General features: G+C 41.9%; 1 protein-coding gene across 1 annotated transcript in view; it reads left to right on the plus strand.

Annotated features, from left to right (window-relative positions):
* The first annotated feature begins 10,650 nt into the window (after window positions 1–10,650).
* The window catches only part of LOC143276965 (transcription factor collier-like), a 108,271-nt gene continuing 96,034 nt past the window's right edge, over window positions 10,651–22,887 (plus strand). Inside the window, exons 1-2 of the mRNA XM_076581660.1 lie at window positions 10,651–10,851; window positions 20,138–20,291. Of these exons, the coding sequence (XP_076437775.1) occupies window positions 10,709–10,851; window positions 20,138–20,291 (297 nt within the window). The 5' untranslated portion in view covers window positions 10,651–10,708. The remainder of the gene's footprint in view (window positions 10,852–20,137; window positions 20,292–22,887) is intronic.

Below are 22,887 nucleotides of genomic sequence, written 5' to 3' on the forward strand. Positions count from 1 at the left end.
CCCCGTTACGCAATCTCAGCGTTGGCAGTCCACAGGTAACTATTGATGTTAAATTTCCAAAAGGCCACACACCAGAGGAGACTCCACCCTATTGCTACGTCACTTCGGTGGTGTTTATTCGGTAGTATCTGTTCTGATTCTACGTACTTAGGACACCACTTAAAAAAAACCCTACTGACGACAATAAAAGCCTGGTCGCGGAGCCAGACTGAATGAACGCCCCCACCCGATTGGAGACCTTCACCAAGTCCCTCCAATTACAGCCACCCACCCCACCCCCACCCCCACACCCACCACGGCCCCCCTTGAATCTGCCGACACCCCAAAACCTTGACAGGGCATCCCAAGCACGGAAGTGGAGGGGGATGGAAACAGGTCACCTTGAGAAAGCATGAAAGGCCACAGCAGTTCTGGACGATGATGATGATGATGATGAAGGAGGAAGAGGATGATGATGACGATGTTCCTATGGTCGTCCATTTATGTCTGGGACTAACTGACAAGTCTGTACTCTGTGATTCTTTTCATAAAGATATCCCATCGTTAACCAGGCCCGAGAGGTACAGACGCTTGCAGTGTTGGTCAGGAAAATTTGATCAACACACCCAAAGCCGCATCCGTGAAGTGGACGAATACTCGACTGCGTGGTCCCAGTCTTCCCAATCATTAAGCCCATAGCACACTCAACTCTAGTTAAGAACCTGCAGAGGGCCGACAATAAACAACAACTACACCTCCGCTGGAAATCGAACCCGTGTTCAGCCAGCCGTCGGACCGCGGCGCTAACCACTTCGCCACGGTGGCTGGTACATTCACTGGTGTTAATCGCCACATTGTTGGCCAACACGTATTATTTTCACCCTATCACGTACTTTGTTCGCATGACAGGTGAATAATAAGACGTGGTGCTGGTGCAGTCGATGTGATGGCGGTACGGGGAATGCATAAAAAGGTAAAAGAGGCGGGTAAAAGTAGAAAGAGAGAAAGAGAGAGAGAGAGGTGCTGAGGAGAGGATGGGGAAGGAGTGGGGTGGAGGTGAGGGGGCGGGGGGGGGGGGAGTATCATGACCACGAAGGAAACAATGTTTTTATTACTATCATTATTATTTTACACTCCTGTATGAAATTCCATGTCATCAATTTCAATGACTACAATGTTTTCTGAAAGTCACATCGGAAATTGGAACGATCCATGACACAGTTTTCATTGCGCCTGAAACCAACCTCATCTTCCATTCCCCATCCTCAGCTCGACAGCAGACTTCATCCTATGTTATACGCTGCTCAGCGCTGGAGGTGTTAATCGTAACTACGTTCTTCATCTATGTGATCATCATTATTATTATCATCATTATCATTGTTGTTGTTCTTGATGTTGTTGTCATCATCATCATCACCATCATCATCATTATTAGTATGCGTGTGTGTGTGTGTGTGTGTGTGTGTGTGTGTGTGTGTGTGTGTGCGTGTGCGGGAATACGTCACCTTTATTGTGTAATATACATGGAAGATATGAAATAGTATGAACAGACGAAAGAGAGAAAGAGAGAGAGAGGAGGGGAAGGTAGACAGACAGAGAGAGACAGACAGACAGACAGACAGAGACAGAGAGAGAGCAAGAGAATTTATTCAGTTAAGACCCCACCTGAATACCAAACCGATGTGAAAAAACGTTATTAATTCATTACACACAGAGCCAAATTCTGTCAATATAACCTTCATCGATAAACAACGCCCCAATCAAAAGATGCTTAACTGCAAACTTCACAATGCACATCAATCAGTTGCCAACTGCAATTAATCTACACTGTAGATTTAAATGTTTTTTGGGGAGAGAGAGAGAGAGAGTGTGTGTGTGTGTGTGTGTGTGTGTGTGTGTGTGTGTGTGTGTGTGTGTGTGTGTGTGTGCGTGTGTGTGTGTGTCTGTCAGTGTTCTAGATCCTAATAATATTATACCAATTTTACATCAAAATTACCCGAAAAATGTTTCCGTTCTAAGTGATTGCATGCGTTAAAAAAAACACACAAAAAACAAACAAACAAACAAACAAACAAAAAAACAAACAAATACGTCTTGACATGTGAATTCTGCCCGCACTTGTCGCCAATAGTGACATTGACAGGAATGACAACACTTCATCCCCGAACATCTGTAGCAAGACACAATTTCATTGGACGACGGTCTCAGGCTGCTTTTTTTTTTCTTTTTCTTTTTTTTGCCGGAAGTTAAAATGTTCGCCCGCTCTCTCGACAATTTGACTCGCAGTTGCATTGAGATGATCACAGCGGCGTTCACAGAGGAAGTTATTATTTTCTTCCATGGATGAAGAAGGAAGAGGATAGTACAGAAAACATCTCCACGGTGATTTCCTGTCTTGGTATCCCAAACATTGGGACCTATTTGAACGAAAGATTGTCGTGCGTTTTGTAATGCAGGCTTGTGAAAAATATGACATGTGGCGTGCAATCCGCTCTTCTATTCAAGTCTTAGGCTTATATAAACGACGAACAATGACCAGTGTTACGAATACGAATCGACACAAGTTGTCATTTTTTTCCCCTTCTTTTACGTTTGCACCACTGTAGTATGTTTGTGAACAAATACATAAAAATGATTTTTTTTTTTTTTTTTTTTTTTTTTTTTAGAAGAAACAGCCACGCAAGCGAGTGCAAGGTAGTTATGTCGACAGCATAATGGCCGACTCACGTCTGTGCACATGTATACCAAAATGTGTACAGGACTCGAAAAGACGGCAGCATTTGGCAGATACCTCGGTCGAGATAATGCTTCGCTCGGGCTTATTGCCATTTCATCGCAAACAGCTAGTTGGTGTTTTTTTTTCTTGTTTTGTTTTTGCTTTTTGTTGTTGTTTTTTTCCCTGAAATAAAAGTCAGTAGAAGTACAGCTACAGGAATATAGCTATAGGTGGCAGTTCTGAATTAATGTTAGGAACAAGGGAACACAGCACGGACGTTCTTTTCAGACTTGGTGTATATTTTCATATGTTTCAGACTTGGTGTGTGCTTTCATATTTTTCAGACTTGGTGTATGCTTTCATATGTTTCAGACTTGGTGTATGCTTTCATATGTTTTACGTGTGCACACGATCAAACAATAACTATTATTAGAAAAGTCACACCATTCGACTGCATAATTAACAATTTAAATGAATCAGTGAATCGTCATTTCAAAAAGGTTTGATTTATGTACCCTTGTCCAATAAAGAGTAACTGTGCTTCTTCCTTGTTTGATATTTTTACAGATCATTCAGTCAGTCAGTCAATGAATAAATGAATCAATCTTATTTTCTTTTTTTTAAAGAAAAATGCTCCCTAATGTACATGCGCGTGCGTAAGCGTGACTTACAAGCTGACAGAACGACACAGGAAACGAGTGATGAGCGCCTAGTAAAGGCAGCTGTCAGTCGGATTAACTCAGACAGGCAGACAGCATGTTGCGGTGCAAAAGACTCCGTGTTTGTCAAGCGCTTAGAGCTTTGTCCCTGACTGATAATACAGTAGGCGCTGTGTCAGTATCGTTAACAAAAATCAATCGATAGAGTCGGATCAATCAATAAATCTGTCAGTCCATCCGCCGATCCAAACGGGTTCAATACAACTCGTTCGTTGAGGCGCTCAAAGCCGTGTGAGTCGTGCTGGCTGTTGGTTGACTGATGGCGTGTCGTTCACAGCCCCAGGCACTTGGAGTGTGTATCACTACTCTCACCCATACAAAGCACAGTTTTCGTGGAGCTACCGTCATTTGCTGTGACAGGATCGAGACGTACGGACCGCCAAAGGTAGGGAGAGAGAGAGGGAGAGAGGGAGAACTCAGAACTTAAAACTTTTAAAAATTTTATTCAAGGATAAAGATTTTAGGCACGGCCTTATTCTTCCAAGCAGTCCTTGCTAATCTACATCAGTTACAATAACACACATATATTTAATGGAAAGGGGAGACAGAGAAAGAAAAAAAAAAGTGTGTGTGAGAGAGAGGGAGAAAGAGAGGGAGAGAGAGAGTGTAGTGTGTGCCTGTGTGGCACTCTTTTGGCTCTTCCAGTCATTATATTTCCTCGATATACTGAAGGGTTTATTTCTAGACATGTGTTATTTATTGTATTGTGTTACACTGTATTATATTGCAATGTATTGCATTGGGTTGTAATGTGTTCTGTTGTGTTGTGTTGTGACGTGTTATAATGCACTGTTATAAGTTTGTATCAAACAGCACTGTGTTGCATTGAATTGCACTGCATTGAACCAAAGACCGTGCTCATGTCATGTTCTGGCCACAATAAATTCGAGTTCAGGCCCTTCTTTCGAGTGAGAAGTGTGCGTGCAGTGTGTGTGTGTGTGTGTGTGTGTGTGTGTGTGTGTGTGTGTGTGTGTGTGTGAGCAGACTGTAATATATTATTTTGTACTTCAATCGTTAATCTTCTTCTTCTTGTTCTCCTCCTCCTCCTCCTCCTTTCACGTTCACCTATTCCGTGTGTTCTTTTTTTTTTTTTTTTATACTTTTTTCCCCCTCCATCTTGTTCGTGAACAACAACAAAAACTATGTATTTGCTGTGCTGCTTGTAGCTTTGCTTCGATGCAGTCACGGAACTGAACCAGTTTGACTCACGCACTTTGTGCCTGATCGAGTTAGTTAAACTACTTTATACAATTACGATTTTCCTCAAATATTTCATTTTCTCTTTTTTCTCTAGACAGGAATAAACGCGGTTTCAATCAGAGACTGATCAAGAAAAAGTAAGAAACTGTCCGTCTACGACAACACAAACATCGGTGAGTAGAAGAACGAGTAACGTTTTATGAAAAATAGAAAATACAGAATACCATAATATGAAAACAGAATGAATAATGATTAAGACTATATGCGTGACGCTAGTCCTGGACACCCCGTCTTGCCGCAAATCGCTAAGTCCATCCTCCTACCACACCTTCCCTGTAGAAGCGGATGGACAAAAAAAAAAAAGAATGAATGAAAGAAAGAAGAAGAAGGAGAAAAAGGAGAGAAGAGGAAGAAGAAGAAAAGAAGAGGAAAACAATGTTGATAACTTTTCGTGCCATTATTCCACACAAGGGAATTTTTGTCCGGCGAATAATGCCGAAATCCAGTTTAGGATGAGAAGTAAAGGACTGGAAGAAAGGGTATGATGTTCGACAGAGAAAAGGAGAACATAGAAAACATTCCCCCCCCCCCCCCCCGCACCCCCCCCCCCCCCCCCCAAAATCCAACAGAATTGAATAGTGTTCATTGTATTTACGTATCTTCACGGGTTTCTTCTATGTACATCACAACAAGCCTACGGACCAAAAACAGTGATGAGAGACTCTCCCCCCCCCCCCTGCCCCCCACCTCTCCTCTATTCGTCGCATGTGGTTTGAATGAAGACTTTCTATTGGGGGGGGGGGGGGGGGGGGACGGGGGGGTGAAGTTGGAATTACAATAAAATAAAATTTTGAAAAATCCTTGTTTTAAAAATAAAGAGAGGCCCCTTCTCTTCCTCTCCCAGTATCGCGTCTTCCTTTCTACTCTCAGGACTTGGAAAATTAAAAGAGAGAGAGAGAGAGAGAGAAAAAAAGCATTTTGCTTTTCTCATAATCCTGATAATAAAATTACGTTTCGGTTTGCGCTGCTTTTATGAATAATGAAAATATATAACTGACCGTGTGCCCCCTTCGTTAGACGCGACTCGAGGAGTGAAAAACAAAACAAAGAATGTCTGAATGACTAGAAAGACCGTCTGTCAGTCTCATGACATGACTGTTAACTCTCTCCATACGAACGGCGAAAGAGACGACATTAACAGCGTTTCACCCCAATTACCATCATCAAAATATTGCAATCGGAAGGCTCTTATACTGAAGAGGTAAATGGTGACAAAGAAAACCACAATTCTGACGACGGAAGCTAAAGGTTGGGTCATTGGGACACCCACTGGACATCCGAGGGGTCTGTGTAGAGGAGAAGAGAGGACTGGCCGTACTGAGTGAGTTAACAGAACCATGGTTCTCATGCTGATTTCTTCATGCATCTTTCCTTCAGTCCCATCTCCTCTTCTTCTTCTTCTGCGTTCGTGGGCTGCAAATCCCACGTTCACTCGTATGCACACGAGTGGGCTTTTACGTCTATGACCGTTTTTACCCCCGCCATGTCGGCAGCCATACTCCGTTTTCGGGGGTGTGCATGCTAGGTATATTCTTGTTTCCATAACCCACCGAACGCTGACATGGATTACAGGATCTTTAACGTGCGTATTTGATCTTCTGCTTGCATATACACACGAAGGGGGTTCAGGCACTAGCAGGTCTGCACATATGTTGACCTGGGAGATCGTAAAAATCTCCACCCTTCACCCACCAGGCGCCGTCACCGTGATTCGAACCCGGGACCCTCAGACTGACAGTCCAACGCTTTAACCACTTGGCTATTGCGCCCGTCAGTCCCATCTCCTCACATCGCGTGTCTCTCGCTGTGGTCGCGGGAATGATAATAACAATAATCATGTTATGTCCTCGCTTCAAGAGATATCTCTTGACAGTTCGGCTGGAAAATACAAGAACTGGCAAAAAGTTCACACAAGTGTCTTCTTCATTAGTCGGAGTCTTCTTCCCACCGTTGAATTTGATGACGGTATCCCAAAGGTCTTGCTTTGAATTTCGGCCACGATTCCATTTTGTACGCAAGACATGGAAAAAATGAAATAAAATGATAATGAAAAAATGAAATGAAAGAAAGATGAATAAATAACGGATAAAGAAAATCCCACATAATCAGGAGAATAACCTGGTTGTTGCGGGTCACCACGATCAGCAGAGCTGGTCCGAACACAGGAGCATTACTCTGATCCGAATTATTCTGCACGTATTGTCAGCGAATCATACTAACTTCGAACAGAACGAGGATGAGAAGGAGAAGAGCGGAAAGACAAGGAAGAGGAAGAGAAGGAGGCATATAAAGAATGGGGTGGAGGGAAAAAGGGGTAGGGGGCGGGGAGAGAAAGAAAAGCAAGTTCCAAAAAGTTGTTGTATATCACAAAAATCGCCCCAGAGATGAGAAACACGATATTCCCTCTCATGCAAAATATATCATGGGAAAGCATAATGGTAAACCTCAACGTCGGTCACTAACATTTTCCGCTCAAACAGAAGTGAAAAACGTCGATGGACTGGAAAAGAAACGAAGAAATAAAAATAGGAGGTGGGGGGTGGGCGGGGAGGATGAGAGAGAACATGTATGTGAACTTATGAGCCTGTCGTACGGCGTAATGTCTTGTCTACATCTTTTGATTGTTCTGGGCTTTCCGCTAGAAACACACACACACACACACACACACACACACACACACACACACACACGTGCGCAAAAGAGCGTGCACGCGTGTATGCTTGTAGACGTGCTAACAATACTGTCTTCCGTGTCTCTCTTTCCCCGGATGTCCCAAGTGATAATTATTTCTTCCCCAACAATATCTGCACTCGAACAAGTGGATTAGCTTTTCGTAAAATCAAACGAAATATCAACTAAGTGAGAAAAAAAAAAAGAGACAAAAAACACAGCTTTTTTTTTTTCAAACCACTACAAATATCAACACACACACACACACACACACACACACACACACACACACACACACACACACACTTGATAAAAATTAATACGCATATTTTAATGTACAGACACGCAGGTAAGGTCTATTCAGAGTACTTTCACTTCTTCAGGTTACTGTTCCGTACTATGAACCCATATGAATTTACGGTAAAGTTTTCGCACGAAAATCATAACTCAAGTTTTGCGAGTTCCTTCTTCACTCCTGACAGTTAATTTGGAAACCTTGATGACTTATTTTGATATTTATTTTGAGCGCGCGCACACTACCACGCACGAACTCTCACACACACACGTGCGCGCGCCGCGCCTCACACACGCACGTATGTGCAGTCATACACAAGCGTAGCGTCATACTGTGTATTCACGTTCTAATTCAAAGCCCAACGAAATTAAAAGCCAATATACATGCACGAGATTTTGGAATTCATTGCTGTTTCACAAACGTACCAGTAGTGCATAGGTAGACACAGACATAACGTACAGAAGGAATAACAAGCATGAAGTTTTAAACTTTTCTTTTTTTTTCCAAATTTTGTGATTTAGATATTCAGTGCTGGATTCAGGCTTGGTTTTGGGTTTTTGTGTGTGTGTTTTTCCCCCTTTGTATTGGATTTTCGATTCTGTTTCCATTTGCAAAATTCACTTAATGTACTGTATGTGCATTTGTTACTCAGTTCCCTGTTCTTTTTGTTCTTTCTTTTTTCTTTTCTCTTTTGTTGTTGCAAATTTCACTAGGTATTTTATCGAGATGCAAAGCGAATCTGACAGGTTAAAACCTTTCTTCCCTTCCACCGATGAACACGTGATAATTAATCAACGTACACACCACCACCACCACCACCACCTTTGCCTCATCCTCAGAACTTCCACTGTCTCTGATCATTGTTTAAACCATCGTTGAAATTAATTCTTTGACACAAATTGTACAGAAAGCTCCAACACACACACACGCACACACACGCACACACACACACACATATAGATTAATTATATATATATATATATATATAAAGAGAGAGAGAGAGTAGTCTGATCTTCTAAGCGAGCTAAGAAAAACAACAACTAAATACTAATGATATATTATGAAGAAAATCGTATGTCTCAAAGATCGAAATATTAGTAGCAAAATAATGTTCACTGTATAGAGATAGTCGTATGTAACAACTTAAATCGTATTTCAATTATCTACTATTTGTGTTACCACATATGTCTGATATATATATATATGCGTGTGTGCAAGTGTGTGCATTTGTGTATGTGTATCTATTTCTGGCTTGTATGCCTGCTGTGTTACAAAAGCATATTAAGAACTGTTGTTTACCTGGTTTAGTTACGGACTCATCTTTACCTGTAAGCTACACGAAAGTAAGTGAAATGAAAGATATTTCTGTTTAGTTATGTTTTTCACTTCGTCTTCCGAAAGGAGCGGAATGACAGAACCGAAGTTTTAAAATGATGAAGTGTGCGAATGATGAAGTACGAGCAAAATCTTCACATCACCTCCAGTATGCGAGTGCACACCAAACGCGGTGTACCATCTACAAGTTACCAGGGCGGCGATGTTTGAAAAGTGAAGCTCGGCATCAAAGGCAGTCTAGTCCAGGACTAGAGAGAGATGGAGAGAGAGAGAGAGAGAGAGAGAGAGGAGCACAGCAGACCAACGCAGGGCCCAGGAATCATCAACTGACTGGCCTGGCAGCCACCATCAGGCCCCCAAAGTGACAGACAGACAGGTCGGCACGTGACAACATCAACGGCAGCAGACGGCGGCGAGCCTCCCTCCTTTTCCGCAGGAGGGAGGGAGGGAGGGAGAGAGCTGGCGGGCGGGCCTGGACGACCTATCAGGCCACCAGAGTCCTCCCCGACAGCTCACCGCCCCCTCCCCAGCCCCCCGCCCTCCCCCCCGCCCCGAATTAACACTGACCCTCGTCGGCCTCTGATTGGCCCTCTGCTCGCCTCGCGCGCCGTCCGCGTCCGCTGAGGGGCGGTAACCAAGGCAGCCGGCCAGCAAGGCGCGAGCTGATTGGCCGGCGGGTCCCAGTGACGGCAGGTTGCCGCCTCTCGTGGGAGGGAAGGATTCCTGGGGGAGGGGCCGCGCGGGCGGCGAGTGAAGAAAGCAACAAAAGGAGTACCCGAGAGACTGGGAGCCAGAATTGCTCTACCACTCGGGGCCGACTCAGTGCTGGCAGACACTCATTGAGGGAGATTTGGAGATAGAGTAGCTGGGTGCCGGGCCCGCGGACAGAGAGCGAGAGAGAGAGAGACAAGAGGAAGAGAAGAGGAGGCCCAAGCAGCCCGAGCATCGCCGGGGAGACAAGCGGTTTGAGTGTGAGCAGCGAAGACGACCCACGCTTGGGGAGAGGAGCGCTGGGAACGGCAGTGACAGCAGTGCTCTATGGAGACCTGTTCCCACCTCAACAGCACGCCAGCCGCTATCAGCCACTGACCTCTCCTCTTCTTGGACCCCGGCCCCCGCTGCCCCCGTTGCCTTGCAGCCCGGGACCACTTTATCAACGGAATTATCACTTTTCACCCCGTTTTTAGCCCACCTTGTCCAACCGGGCCGCCGCTTTGGGGAGCAGGGACTGGAGTTCTGTCGCCACCGCCGGATGACTCGCCGTGTCAAGAAGAAACTGTATCGAGCCGAGCGCCAGGGCTGCTGTCAGTGTTTCTTGGGGGATTGGAGTGTAGCCATTGCCCTGTTTACCCACCCTGACCTGCCCAAACTGACACTACTAACCCGCGCCACCAGACATTGACTTAAGCTGATCTACCGCATCTTTTTTCATCACAGTCGCTGTTCTCGTTGACGGACCGCACACCCCTGAGGAGTCTGGCAACCAACGTGGGTGTGTGTGTTGACTGGAATCAAGACGAGTGTTGACCCCTCGCCGCTTGTGTTGTTGTTTTTTTGTTGTTTTTTTTGCAGCAAGTACCGACCGTCCGCCCTCCCCCCACCACCCCCCGAGTCTCTGACGGATGCTGGAGGATCGGGGATTCCAGAGCCGTGGTCAAAGCAGCAGCAGGGAGGCTGCCAGCACTAGCAGTATAGTAGCAGTCGGTGGGTGCCAGAGGAGGGAGGGAGTGTTGTATGTTCGGCCTCGGAGAACCAGAGCACCCCCCGGCAGGCAGTCGGGCCCCCCTGTCCCCTATGAAAGAAGAAGGGCTCAACTCCCAGCTGACCGCCATCAGGAACTGGATGCAGCCCCCAGTCATCGACCAGGGCGGGGGCAGGTAGGTGACTTGCTCGGCTTGGCTTCAGTCCTCGCTTCTCACTGTGTAGGCGTTCATTGTGTGGGGAGTCACTGTGTATTATATATATAAGAGTTTCACATGGCCTGTCAAACGCAGTCTTCATTCACATGTTTCGCCCAACACAATACTGAATCACATGTTTTGCCAAACACAGTATTGAATCACATGTTCTACTAAACACAGTATCGATCCACATTTCTCCTAAACACAGTATTGATTCAGATGTTTAGCCAAACACAATTCTGCTAAACACAGTACTGATTCACATGTTTTGCTAAACACAGTATTAATTCACGTGTTTTTTTGTTTTTTGTTTTTTTTCAAACACAGTATTGATTCACATGTTTTGCCAAACACTGTATCGATTCACATTTCTGCTAAACACGCCACTGATTCACATGGTCTTTTTTTTCTTCTTTCTCCTAGTGTAAACAGAATCTTATTCGATGTCAGAAACACCAAAAAAGATACCTTTTTTTGCAGTGTATATATTTGGAATGTCTAGCCTGTCACACGCATGTGATCGTCTAAAACCACTCTATGTGAAGAGACGTTAAACTGAAGAACACACGAACATATGTACAAATTGAAACAGCTGAAGGTTGTCTTCGTCTGATGTTCCTAACTCGGTTTTCTCTTCCCTCATGTTTCTTTTTTTTTTCCTCTCCTGTCTCACTCACGAAAGTTTCATTGCAAAAACGTTTCAGTGTCAATGCATATACTATCACCCAGGCAAATTCTGCGACCTTTGTGGTTTCTTTTTTATCGTGGAGGTAAAATACCTAAATCAGGTGTGTGCATGTGTCTGTGTCTACGTACATGGGGACAGGCATGTCCCGTGTGTGTGTGTGTGTGTGTGTGTGTGTGTGTGTGTGTGTGTGTGTGTGTGTGTGTGTGTGTGTGATCTTAACCTCTCTATATTCTGTCTGTCCACTTTTTTCAAACCCCATAATCGCTGTCGTCAGGTTTGCAAGGATATTATTATGTTCGTGTTGCTCTGGCTATTCCTAAGTCATGTCATGTCATGTCATGTCATATCGTGCTCCACCAACCTGCGACTGTTATTAAATTGATGTAGCAGGATAAACTATCTGCTCCCCGATTTCGATTTGGATTATTCGCTACGAAAACAACTGTTCGAGTATCCGCTGTTAATCGTAACTACAAGAAAGTTCATGATAGGCCAATGTGCGATGTCCGATTGCAGTTCACAGTTTTTATAACTACCAATCACGTCTGTTTAATAAAATACACAAAGGAGAGACAAACGAAACAGTAAGAAATGCAGGTGAACAGACTACCATGTAGATGCGTATAGTCTTCAACAACGCAAGTGCTGGATACTTTTTCATTTACCAAGAAAGACCATAATACACGGGTTGCTTCTCTCTCTCTCTCTCTCTCTCTCTCTCTCTCCCTCTCTCTAATTCTCTATCTCTCTCTCTCTAGTTTGATAACAATGTTATGGAACAAATCCATTTAATAAATATCGGAACTTAAAATTATTCTGCAGCACTACAGAGACAAGCAAAGAAAGAAAGAAAAACCAAAAACATTAACCACCAACCAGACTGTCTTTCAAACAGTTAGTTCAACTTGTGTGTGACCACGGAGATATGTCTGAGTGTTTGTGTGTATTTTAGTTAGTTTGTTTTTTTGTTTTGTTTTCTTTTGTTGTTGTTGTTGTTTGTCGTTTCATCAAACAAAAATAGACAAATAAACGAAATATAGCCTGATCGTTTTTAGAGGTTCCTAATTATAAACTCATACCGAAAGCCAACATCGACTTGTGCAAAAGCTCTCCAGAATCAAAAGAAAACAAACAAGCTGTTGATTGTTACTATTTCAAGAGTTTCTGTCAGCTTTCCGTGGATTAGAGAGTGTTCTTTAGGTCGAGGAACGAAACGATTCGAGAGAATTTAGTTATAGAAAATAAATAAAACGAGGAAAATATTTAGCGATGTAGAATGAAATAAGAAATGTCTGTAATTTTGAACCGTTTCGATTTTTCGATGTTCCCGTGCATGACCAGATAACTAACGCGATGGGTTAAAAAAAAAAAGAAAAAAAAAAGGACCAATAAGACCAATGTATGAAGATGAAAAAAAAAAATTTCTGCAATTTAAGTGGCGTGATGAGTTATTTCTGTATCATTCAGTCTTATGTGTATGGCTTGGGTTTCCATTATGTGGAAATGTATCTCGCGTTTTGACGTTACGTTATTTTGAACACTATTCGTAATACGTTCGAAAGTTGAGAACAGATTATTATTGTGATTATTATTTTTTAAATAGACCCTTAACGTTTTCGTTAAATAAGTGGTCAATAACTGAACGGTGAACGGCAAAGAGTATACCCTCAATTAACAGCCAAAGTTCATGTGGTTTACATAAAAACAATGACTGTAACAAAAGTGGTAGTGTCAGAACTGGTACGTGTCTTTTATGCTGTGCTTACATACTGCCCATGGCTAGGAATTAAGGAAGCGCCGTGGCATAATTGATTAATTAGGCGCTGGACTTCTGATCCAGTCAGTGTTCGCCAGTAATCAAGAGTTCCAGGCCCCGTTTCGGCATGGTGTTGTGTCCTTTGGAAAGATGCTTTACTCCGATTTCCCGCAGGACTGACACAAACTATGCGCTCTTGAGTTCCTAAATTAACAGTGGGGACATTCCTATGACACATTCACATGATAAATTATGTTCTGAGGTTCGTAGGATATGTTTTATCTGCTTTGCTTGTTTTATTGTATTTTGTTTCACGTATTCTTCTGTTTTCATTTGCGTTGTATTGTTTTACTTTATTAAAAGAATAATTCTATCGTTTTACTTTATTAGAAAAAAAAAGAAGTTAATTCTATTTGTTTCATATCCAAACGACCCTGTTTGATCTTGGATAGGTAAATGCTTTGATCAAATATTGACAACAACATACACGGTAATAGATAGATGGATAGATAGATAGATAGATAGATAGATAGATAGATAGATAGATAGACTATGTGTGGAAACACCGTCGGGAAAAAAAGCAACTCATTAATAAATTAATGTGAAAGAAGTTATCAGTAATTGTCGACTAAAATATTTGTTCAAATTGCAAACATCAGTTTACCCCCCGATTGAGATACAGCTAGGGACAATAAATCAATGAGAAACAAGAACTCTTGTCACTTTAGTTCTATTCCCAGGATACTGACTGTTGCGTGAATGTCAACTCAGTTTCTGTGTGTACGCCTAAGTTTCCTTTGCTACAGGAACGTGACATTAAGAAAAAAAAAAAAAAACCCTTAGCGATTGCAGTATTATTAAAAACGGATGATTGTGAATGAACTTTATGATGGTAAGATTTTTTGTGTTAAGGACAGTGTGTGTGTGTGTGTGTGTGTGTGTGTGTGTGTGTGTGTGTGTGTGTTGTGTGTTATTAGTGGGAGCGTGTCATGGGTGGGTAGCTATTCTTTTTCTTTTTTTATTGTCGTTGCGGTGCGTGCGTGCGTGCGTGTGTGTGCGCGTGTGTGTGGGTGTGGGTGTGGGTGTGCTTGCACGCGTCCATCCATGCTTACATGCTTATGTGAATTTTTTTTTTTTTTTTGGGGGGGGGGGGGGGGGGGGGGGGGGGATAAATAAATAAATTGTTGATGAAAGCCATAGCATTTTACGAAAGATTTATACCGATTAAGTACACGCTTCTTTAACATCCCGACACACATTCGCTAAAATTTCTTATAAGCGTTACAAGATCGAAACATCGGAAAGCAGCGTATTTCGTGCGGAAGATAAACATAAAACACACACACACACACACACACACACAACACACAAAAACAGTCCGACTTGTTAATGTTCGTTCGTTTGTTTATTTTGGAGTAAGGTCGATGACTGTTGCTGATTACTGACCCCCCCCCCCCCCTCTCCCCCTCCCTCCCCCCTCCCCCGACAGATTTTGTGTCTCCATGTAAACCAGTGATGGATGCTTGTTCTTCTTTTATTTTTACGCGGTTTTGTTGTTTGTTTGTTTGTTTGTTTTGGAGTGTGGTCGATGACTGTTGCTGATTACTTCCCCCCCCCCCCCACACACACACACACCCACCCCCACCCCACCTCCCGACAGATTTACTGTCTCCATCTACCCAGTTATGGATCCTTGTTCTTTAATGTTGACGTTTTCGTTGTTTGTGTGTGTTTTTTTAAATATTTTTTTCTTTCTTTCTTTTTTTTCTTTTTTTTTTTTTAGTGTGGTCGATCAGTGTTACTAAATTACTCTCCTCTCCCGGCAGATTTAGTGTCTCCATCTAAACACCCCCCCACACACACACACACACCCCCCCCACACCCTGTCCCACCCAGACCATACCCAGACATGCTCGCTTCCCTTCCTACTTTTACGTCTCACCACTATTACTATGATATACTGGTCAAGAGACAAACACCAGCCGTTAACTGGGAGGAGGGGGAGCAGGGGTGGGGGGGGGGACTTCACGGCCTGCAGCTCAGATGGCTGGTGACAAGAGAGAGAAGATCGCCCCGGTGTCAGGATCGATAGCACTGAAGCGAGATGCCGCCCCCTGGAAAGGACCCTGTCCTAAGCTATTACCAGGGAGGGTAGGGTACTACTACCCACCCCCTTACCCTACTCACTCACCCACCCACCCACAACCTCCCTTTCTTCCTCCTCCTCTTTCCTATACTTCCTCTTCCTCTCCTCCTCCTCGATCAAGAACACTGCCGTGTCTCCTTTTTGCCATTAACACAGTGCAAGCGCCACTCTCGCCGTTTGCTTCCCTACCATCACCCCCCAACCCTTTCCTCACATCCTCCTCCTCCTCCTCCACCTCCCTCCTTTTTCTACCGCCCATGCATAAGACATGAGACCCAGGGGACCCATAGCCTCAGGGGTGTGTTGACTGACAGTATGGGCTGATGATATACAGTGTGAAAAACCCCTCAGTGAGTGGAAACTGATCCCAGAGTCCTGTATGTGACGGTTTGGGCAGAGAGAGAGAGAGAGAGAGAGAGAGAGAGAGAGAGACGGACAGAGAGAGAGAGACAGAGACACAGAGAGAGAGAGAGAGAGAGAGAGAGAGAGAGAGAGAGAGAGAGAGAGAGAGAACTTGGCGGACGGACAGACAGGAGAATTCAATTAGGAGAAAGAAGGACGGGAAAACATCATGGTTTGTTTTGTATCCTCATCTCTCTAACCCTCTCCGCCCCCTCCCTCCCTGCCAACCACCAACACCACCACCACCACCACCACCCACCTCCGCCACTGTGCCTGGTCCGAACCATTTACTACAAGCACGACTGAACGCTGCATCTGCTGCTACACAGCAAATTAAAAAAAAAAATGAAAAGAACAAAAAAAGAATGAGTGACAAAATAAACAAATAAACACAGGCCACTTTTTAGGAGTAGAAACCGAACTGCGCGTTTCAACTGAACCAGGGCATTATAATAGCTCACGGGCAAAACGTCGCAAGCAAAAACGCATCACGACAGCTGTTTATTTTCAAAACAAACACTTCGCTTGTTTTGACTCGGATATCCCGCCGAGAACTGAAATCATGTTTATCGCCCACACTGCGGCAGGTTTAAAAAAAATAAAATAAAAAAATTATCGGTTAACACAGCGAAAGGGATACGGCAACTTTGACATAGTTAACAAACATAACAAACAAGTCTCAAAACAAGATCATAAGCGATTAAGAATTACTGCCTTCAGAGCAACTCGTTATTCCAGAACTTGACACGTGTGTTGGCGTCTCTTCTTTTATTTACTGGTGGCCGGGTGTAGTGTTTTCCGTTTCTTTGTAGCCTCTAAGATACCACTTTCTGCGTTAAATAACATTTTCTTTATTCGTTTGATGCCGAACAATCGCATGTGCATTGAAAAATATATACAATGTGTACTTGTTGTTCATGTTTGTGAACTCTTAATTTCAATGTGTGCGTCATTATTTTATCTATATCGCCGTGAATATAATACAATTGTTCTTGTTGGCGCTATTCCTGTTTTTGTTTTTTAAACAGTCCTGGGCGCATAATTATTTTTTTTTGTTTTTACCAACGATGAAATAGAATTATGAAGCTATTGTTATTACCACCACTGTATACCACTAACGATTATCAAATATAAACGTGGTTGTTGTTTCTTTTAGCATGAAGAATTTTTTTGCTTGAAGAATTTTCTTTATTTTTTTTTTTATAATCTTATTTCTTTTTCCTTGCCATGAGCTTATTATTATTATTAACATTATCATTGCTGTTGTTTGTTTTTGTTGTAAACATACACAATAGCAGGAATATAATTCCTAAATGTAATAGACCTCACAAAATAGTCTTTCAAGACCATGTAAATTTTATGCGTAAATGAAAACCTTACCTCTTTTCAGACATAATAAAAAATTAAAATTAAAAAAAAAGGGAGAGAAAACGTAAATGGAGATGAGAAAATCCCAGTTATCTTCTGTGTTCATCGATGAAAAATCATTTTCTCCGTCATTCTAACAAGACTAACCAAATTAAGAGCGATATGTAAATAGGAACTTGGATGTGTGTTTTGAGGTTTGCAAGAAATAATCATGATAATAATAATATTAATGATAACAATAATAATAAAAATAACAACAATAATAATAATAACAATAACAATGATAATGAATTTATTATTATTATCATTGCAGACAACCAAGACATAACATTACGCTGTCGTTTTTAAACTTATTTATCAGAGATCAATTTATATATAAATAAGGCATTTGTTTTGATAGTCACTGAACCACGGTTGATGAATCATGTGAAATGATCATTATTGGAACAATCAAAAATTGGTTTCGAGTAATTAAGATCGAAAGATTAAGTTGAACAATGTTACAACAGCACTGATGGCAGAAAAAAAAAACCACTTCTGCAGCATAGAAACGAAATGCTTGTCAAAAAAATAAATAAATAAATAAATAAAAAAGAAAGAGAGAGAGAGAGAGAGGAGCGTGAGCATGATGGGACTTTTCTTTTTCTTTTTTTTCTTTTTCTTTTTTTAAAATTAAGTCAGAAAAAGTTCAGTCATTCTTTCGTTTATTTTCGTTCGTTCATTCCTATAATGAACACACGAGTCTACCACAATCTAAACAACAGAAAAAGGTTTGCGATATGATTCACCGAGTAACTAATTCAAATTGGTTCACTGATTGCTGGCGTTACACTTGATTGATTTGACCCTCCCCCTCCCCTCTCTCTCTCTCTCTCTCTCTCTCTCTCTCTCTCTCTCTCTCTCTCTCAATGTTTGTGTCTCATTGATTTCTTCTCCTCTCTGCTCTGCTCTGCATTACTGGCCCTATTCTGTCCCTTTCTGATTTAATTCATCTACATAAATTTTGTAGTTCATTTCCTGAAACGTCTTACTTCCACTTTTGTTTGCGCGTTTACCCCCGAAAACGGAGTATGGCTGCCTACATGGCGTGGTTAAAAACGGTCATACACGTAAAAGCCCACTCGTGTACATACGAGTGAACGTGGGAGTTGCAGCCCACGAACGAAGAAGAAGAAGAAGGAGATTTACGCGTTTGTTCTTTTATCCATTTGTTTACGAACTGATTTTAGTTTTATTGACTGATTACTTGTTGCTATACTGTAGATCACTGATGGCAGTTCTTTTCCGTTACATGTGAGAGTACAGCTGCTGTTGTTGTTTTGTTGTTATTGTTTTGGGTTTTTTGGGGGGAGTGGGGGTGTTTGGGAGGGGGGGTTGTTTGTTTTTTTCGGAATACTATGTTAAAACTGCATAGCGAACCTTTCTCAGTACCCCCCCCCCCTCTCTTCTGCCCCCCTCCTCCCAACCCCCCAGCCTCCCACCTCTCTCTCTCTCCTTTCCCCTCCCCTCCTCTCCTTTTATCGTGTTCCCGGTTTCTTTATCATCCTCTCCGTTACTGTTTTTCTCTTCTTTCTTCGTTGCCTTCAATCTTTCACCCCCTCCCCCTCCCCTCTCATCTATCCCTTATTTTAACCTTTTCTTCCTAAAGTGATGTAGAATGTTGTGTGTTTGTGCGAAGCGACCTAGAGCAAGCTTTCGGAACAGAGTGCTAATCGATAAGTATTCACTCTTATTAATATAACTTTTTCTTATTGTTGGCCTCCTTTTTTAGCGCCTAGAGCAGGATAGAGTGCTTAAGTATCCATATTTCGATAGCTTTAAAAAGAATTCCCTTATAGCACCTAGCGCAGCGTTCTGGATAGAGTGCTGTAAGTATCCATCCTTTTTATATTTTTTAAAACTAAGTTGTGTAAACAAAGTCAAAGTAATAACCCGGTGTTCGGTTCTCTCACTCACTCTCTGTCTGTCTGTCTGTCTGTCTGTGCCTGTGTTTGTGTTTGTGTGTCCGTGGTAAACTTTAACAATGTCATTTACTCTGGAAATACTTAAATCACCTGAAACCAAATTTGGCATAAAAAATAGAAAAACAACAACAAAAAAGATACGTTCTTTTCACACATTTTAAATCACACACACACACACACACACACACACACACACAATTACTGTTAGTTTTTTTTCATTCTTACTTGCGATTTCCGTTTTTATCCACCACCACCCACACCCTCCCTACTTTTTTCTTTCTTTCTTTCTATCTTCTTCTTTCTTTTTCTCTCAAGGCCTGGCTAAACGCGTTCGGGTTACGCTGCTGGTCAGGCATCTGCTTAGCAAATGTGGTGTAGCGTATATGGATGGAGTTGTCCGAACGCAGTGACGCCTCCTTGAGTTACTGATACTGCACAAAGTAATTTAAAAAAAACAAAAGGGGGGGAGGGGTGTGGGGGGATTTGGGGGTGGTGGCGCTGATGTGTAGCCGACGTGCTCTCCCCAGGGAGAGCAGCCCGAATTTCACACAGAGAAACTCTGTTGTGACAAAAAGAAATACAAATACAAATACTGATACATCCCTTTCCAATGACATTCCAGTTATAATCCATGCAGACTCTTCGTGTGTGTGTGTGTGTGTGTGTGTGTGTGTGTGTGTGTGTGTGTGTGTGTGTGTGTGTGTGTGTGCGTGTGTCTAAAAAATGTAACAGGCGTGACAAGTCTTTGAATGCTTTGTGCACGCGCGCGTGTGTGTGTGTCTGTGTGTGGGGGGGGGGTGGATGTGCGTGTGTGGGTGTGTGTGTGGATGTGTGTGTATTTTATGTTTATTGTAAAGCGCTTTGAGCTCCCTTTCAGGGAGGAAAGTGCTCAACAAGTATCCATTATTCTTATTATTATTATTTTCTGTTCTTTTCAGCGCGGGGCTGAGCCGTGCTCACTTCGAGAAGCAGCCCCCCAGTAACCTGCGGAAGTCCAACTTCTTCCACTTCGTGCTGGCCCTCTTTGACCGTCAGGGCCAGCCCATTGAAGTGGAGAGGACCACCTTTGTGGACTTCGTGGAGAAGGACCAGGTGAGAGAGGAGGGTGGAGGGTGGGAGGGGTGGGAGGGATGGGGGTTTGGGGGCCGAGGGTGTGTGTGTGTGTGTGTGGGGGGGGGTCTGATGAGTATGGAGTGCGGTTTTGTTTGTTGTTGTTGTTTTTCCACGGACGAAACGAATGTTCCGTTGTTGTTGTTGTTGTTGTTGGTGGTGGTGGTGGTGGTGGCGATGGTTGTGGTGGTTTTAATTAAAACAGTATTTTATTTGGAATTTTATCACTAACAACTGATTGAGCATGGATTGCGGGTTTGTTTTATTTTTTTGCTTTTTTCTTCTTTTTTTTCTTTTTTCTTTTTTTTTTACCAAATGAAGGAATGTTACTTTGTTGTTATTGTTGTTGTTACTGCTGTTGTTGTTGTTGTTGCTATTTTTCGGTGACGGAAGTGGCATCAGCATGCATAAACTTATATATATATATATATAGTTTAGCTGTCAGGGCAAAACAGAAAATGTAAACACAGAAAATCCAGCACCCATGTAAACCAGCTATAATGTAACAAGCACGCAAGGAATGGGAAAACAAAGGAACACACACACACACACACACACACAGACACGCACGCATGCACGCACGCACACACACACACACACACACACACACACACGCACGCACGCACGCACGCACACATACACACACACATACATACACACACACACTCGCACACGCACACACACACACACACACGCACGCACGCACGCAAGCACGCACACACACACACACACACACACACACACACACACACACAACACACACACACACACACACACAAAACAACAAAACAAACACACACACACACACACACACACACACACACACACACACACACACACACAGAGAAAACAAATCCGAAGTGCGAACAAAAACAAATACAGAATATCAACACACACATATATATATATATATATATACATATATACATAGATATATCATGAATGTTTTGTCTGTTTTGGGATGGCAGTTTGTTTGTTTTTTTCTGTTTATTCCCTTTTTTTTAAGTAAACGATTTCTTCTTTGGCTGTTTACTCTTCAGGCAAATAATTCTGCAGGACACTCGTTGCTAATCAAAGGTTGTTTTGTTTTTTTTAATCAGAATAAATGAACACGCTTTTCTGCTTGTCCACACACTGACTGGACACTGAAAGACATCGTCCATGGCGATTTTCTTTTTGTGTTGGGTTTTCACAGACTGGGCCATAAAGCTCTGTACCTGTTTAGAATCATGTGTTCAAACGGGTGATACACGTAAAAGCCCATTCGTCATGGAGAGTGAATGCTGGAGGAACGGCTTGGGATTTTTTTTTTTTTTTTTTTTCAGTTTGTGGCTGTGTGGGAGAAAAAGAAGAAGAAAAAATTATGATTATTATTGTTGTTGTTGTTGTTATTATCATTAATTTTTTTCTCCCATAATAATAATCATGATAATGATAATAATAATATTGAAGGCCAAATTAGATACATTGTGCCCGTGAAGACAGGAGCATTTTTTTTTTTAAGGATATGAATGATTAATGATAGTAAAAGCAATTACGATCATGATAGTAATGATGATAAGTAATCAATCAATTAATAATAACAACAATAATAATAATAATAATAATATTAATAATAATAATCATTATCATCATCATCATCACCATTATCATAATCATAATATTAGATATGATTTTTCCAGGATTTATATGATTCATTTGCAGAGTTTTACACTGAACTTGATGTTTGTTTATTTATTCATTTCTTTGTTTAGCTATCCATTCATTAAATCCGTTTACCTATTCATTTATTCACCAGTTCATTCTTTCATTTTTATCTATTCATGTTTTTAATTGTAGTACCGCAACATGACCGCAGCAACAGAAAGATGATAATATAGTCAGTCTGTTGATCACTTAATTTTTTTTTTTTCATTCATTAACATTGGATACTAACTTTGTTCGATAAAACAAACAAACAACAAAAAAAAGTTGAAATCAAAGTGAAATGAAAAAAAGTGATGGCAGTTTATGCTTGTTTGGTTGTTCGCTTGCTTGCTTGCTTGCTTTTGTTTTCACTGACAGAAATGAACGAAACAACCCGCTCCATTTCCCAACGTTCTAATCGCACTTCCGTAAAAAAAAGGAAAAAAAAAAAAAAAAAGAAAGAAAGAAAGAAACAAATGAATTATTCAAAACAAGCAAATGAATAAAGGTGGGGTAAAAAAAACAACAACCCCAACAACAAACAACCAAACTCATGTCGCTTCAGCTCTTCACTCCTGGCTTTGAGCAGAGAGGGGGGGAAAAAAAAACACACCCTCACTCAGTGTACGTGGAATAAGCAAGTTAAGTTTCAGGCTCAAAACAACAGGTTCCTTTCCTGTTATTTATTTATTTATTTTATTATTTTTTTGTATAGCTTTTCTATGTACATTTTCTCTCGTTTTTGGTGAAATCAAGAAACACGTTCTCCGCAATTTGTGTTCAAAACAACAGGTTCTTTTCCTTTTATTTTTTTTTTATTTTTTATTTTTTTGTTTAGCTTTTATGTGTACATTTTCTCTCGTTTTTGGTGAAATCAAGAAACACGTTCTGC

Source organism: Babylonia areolata, chromosome 2 (assembly GCF_041734735.1).
Source record: "Babylonia areolata isolate BAREFJ2019XMU chromosome 2, ASM4173473v1, whole genome shotgun sequence".
Classification (NCBI taxonomy): Eukaryota; Metazoa; Mollusca; class Gastropoda; order Neogastropoda; family Buccinidae; genus Babylonia; species Babylonia areolata.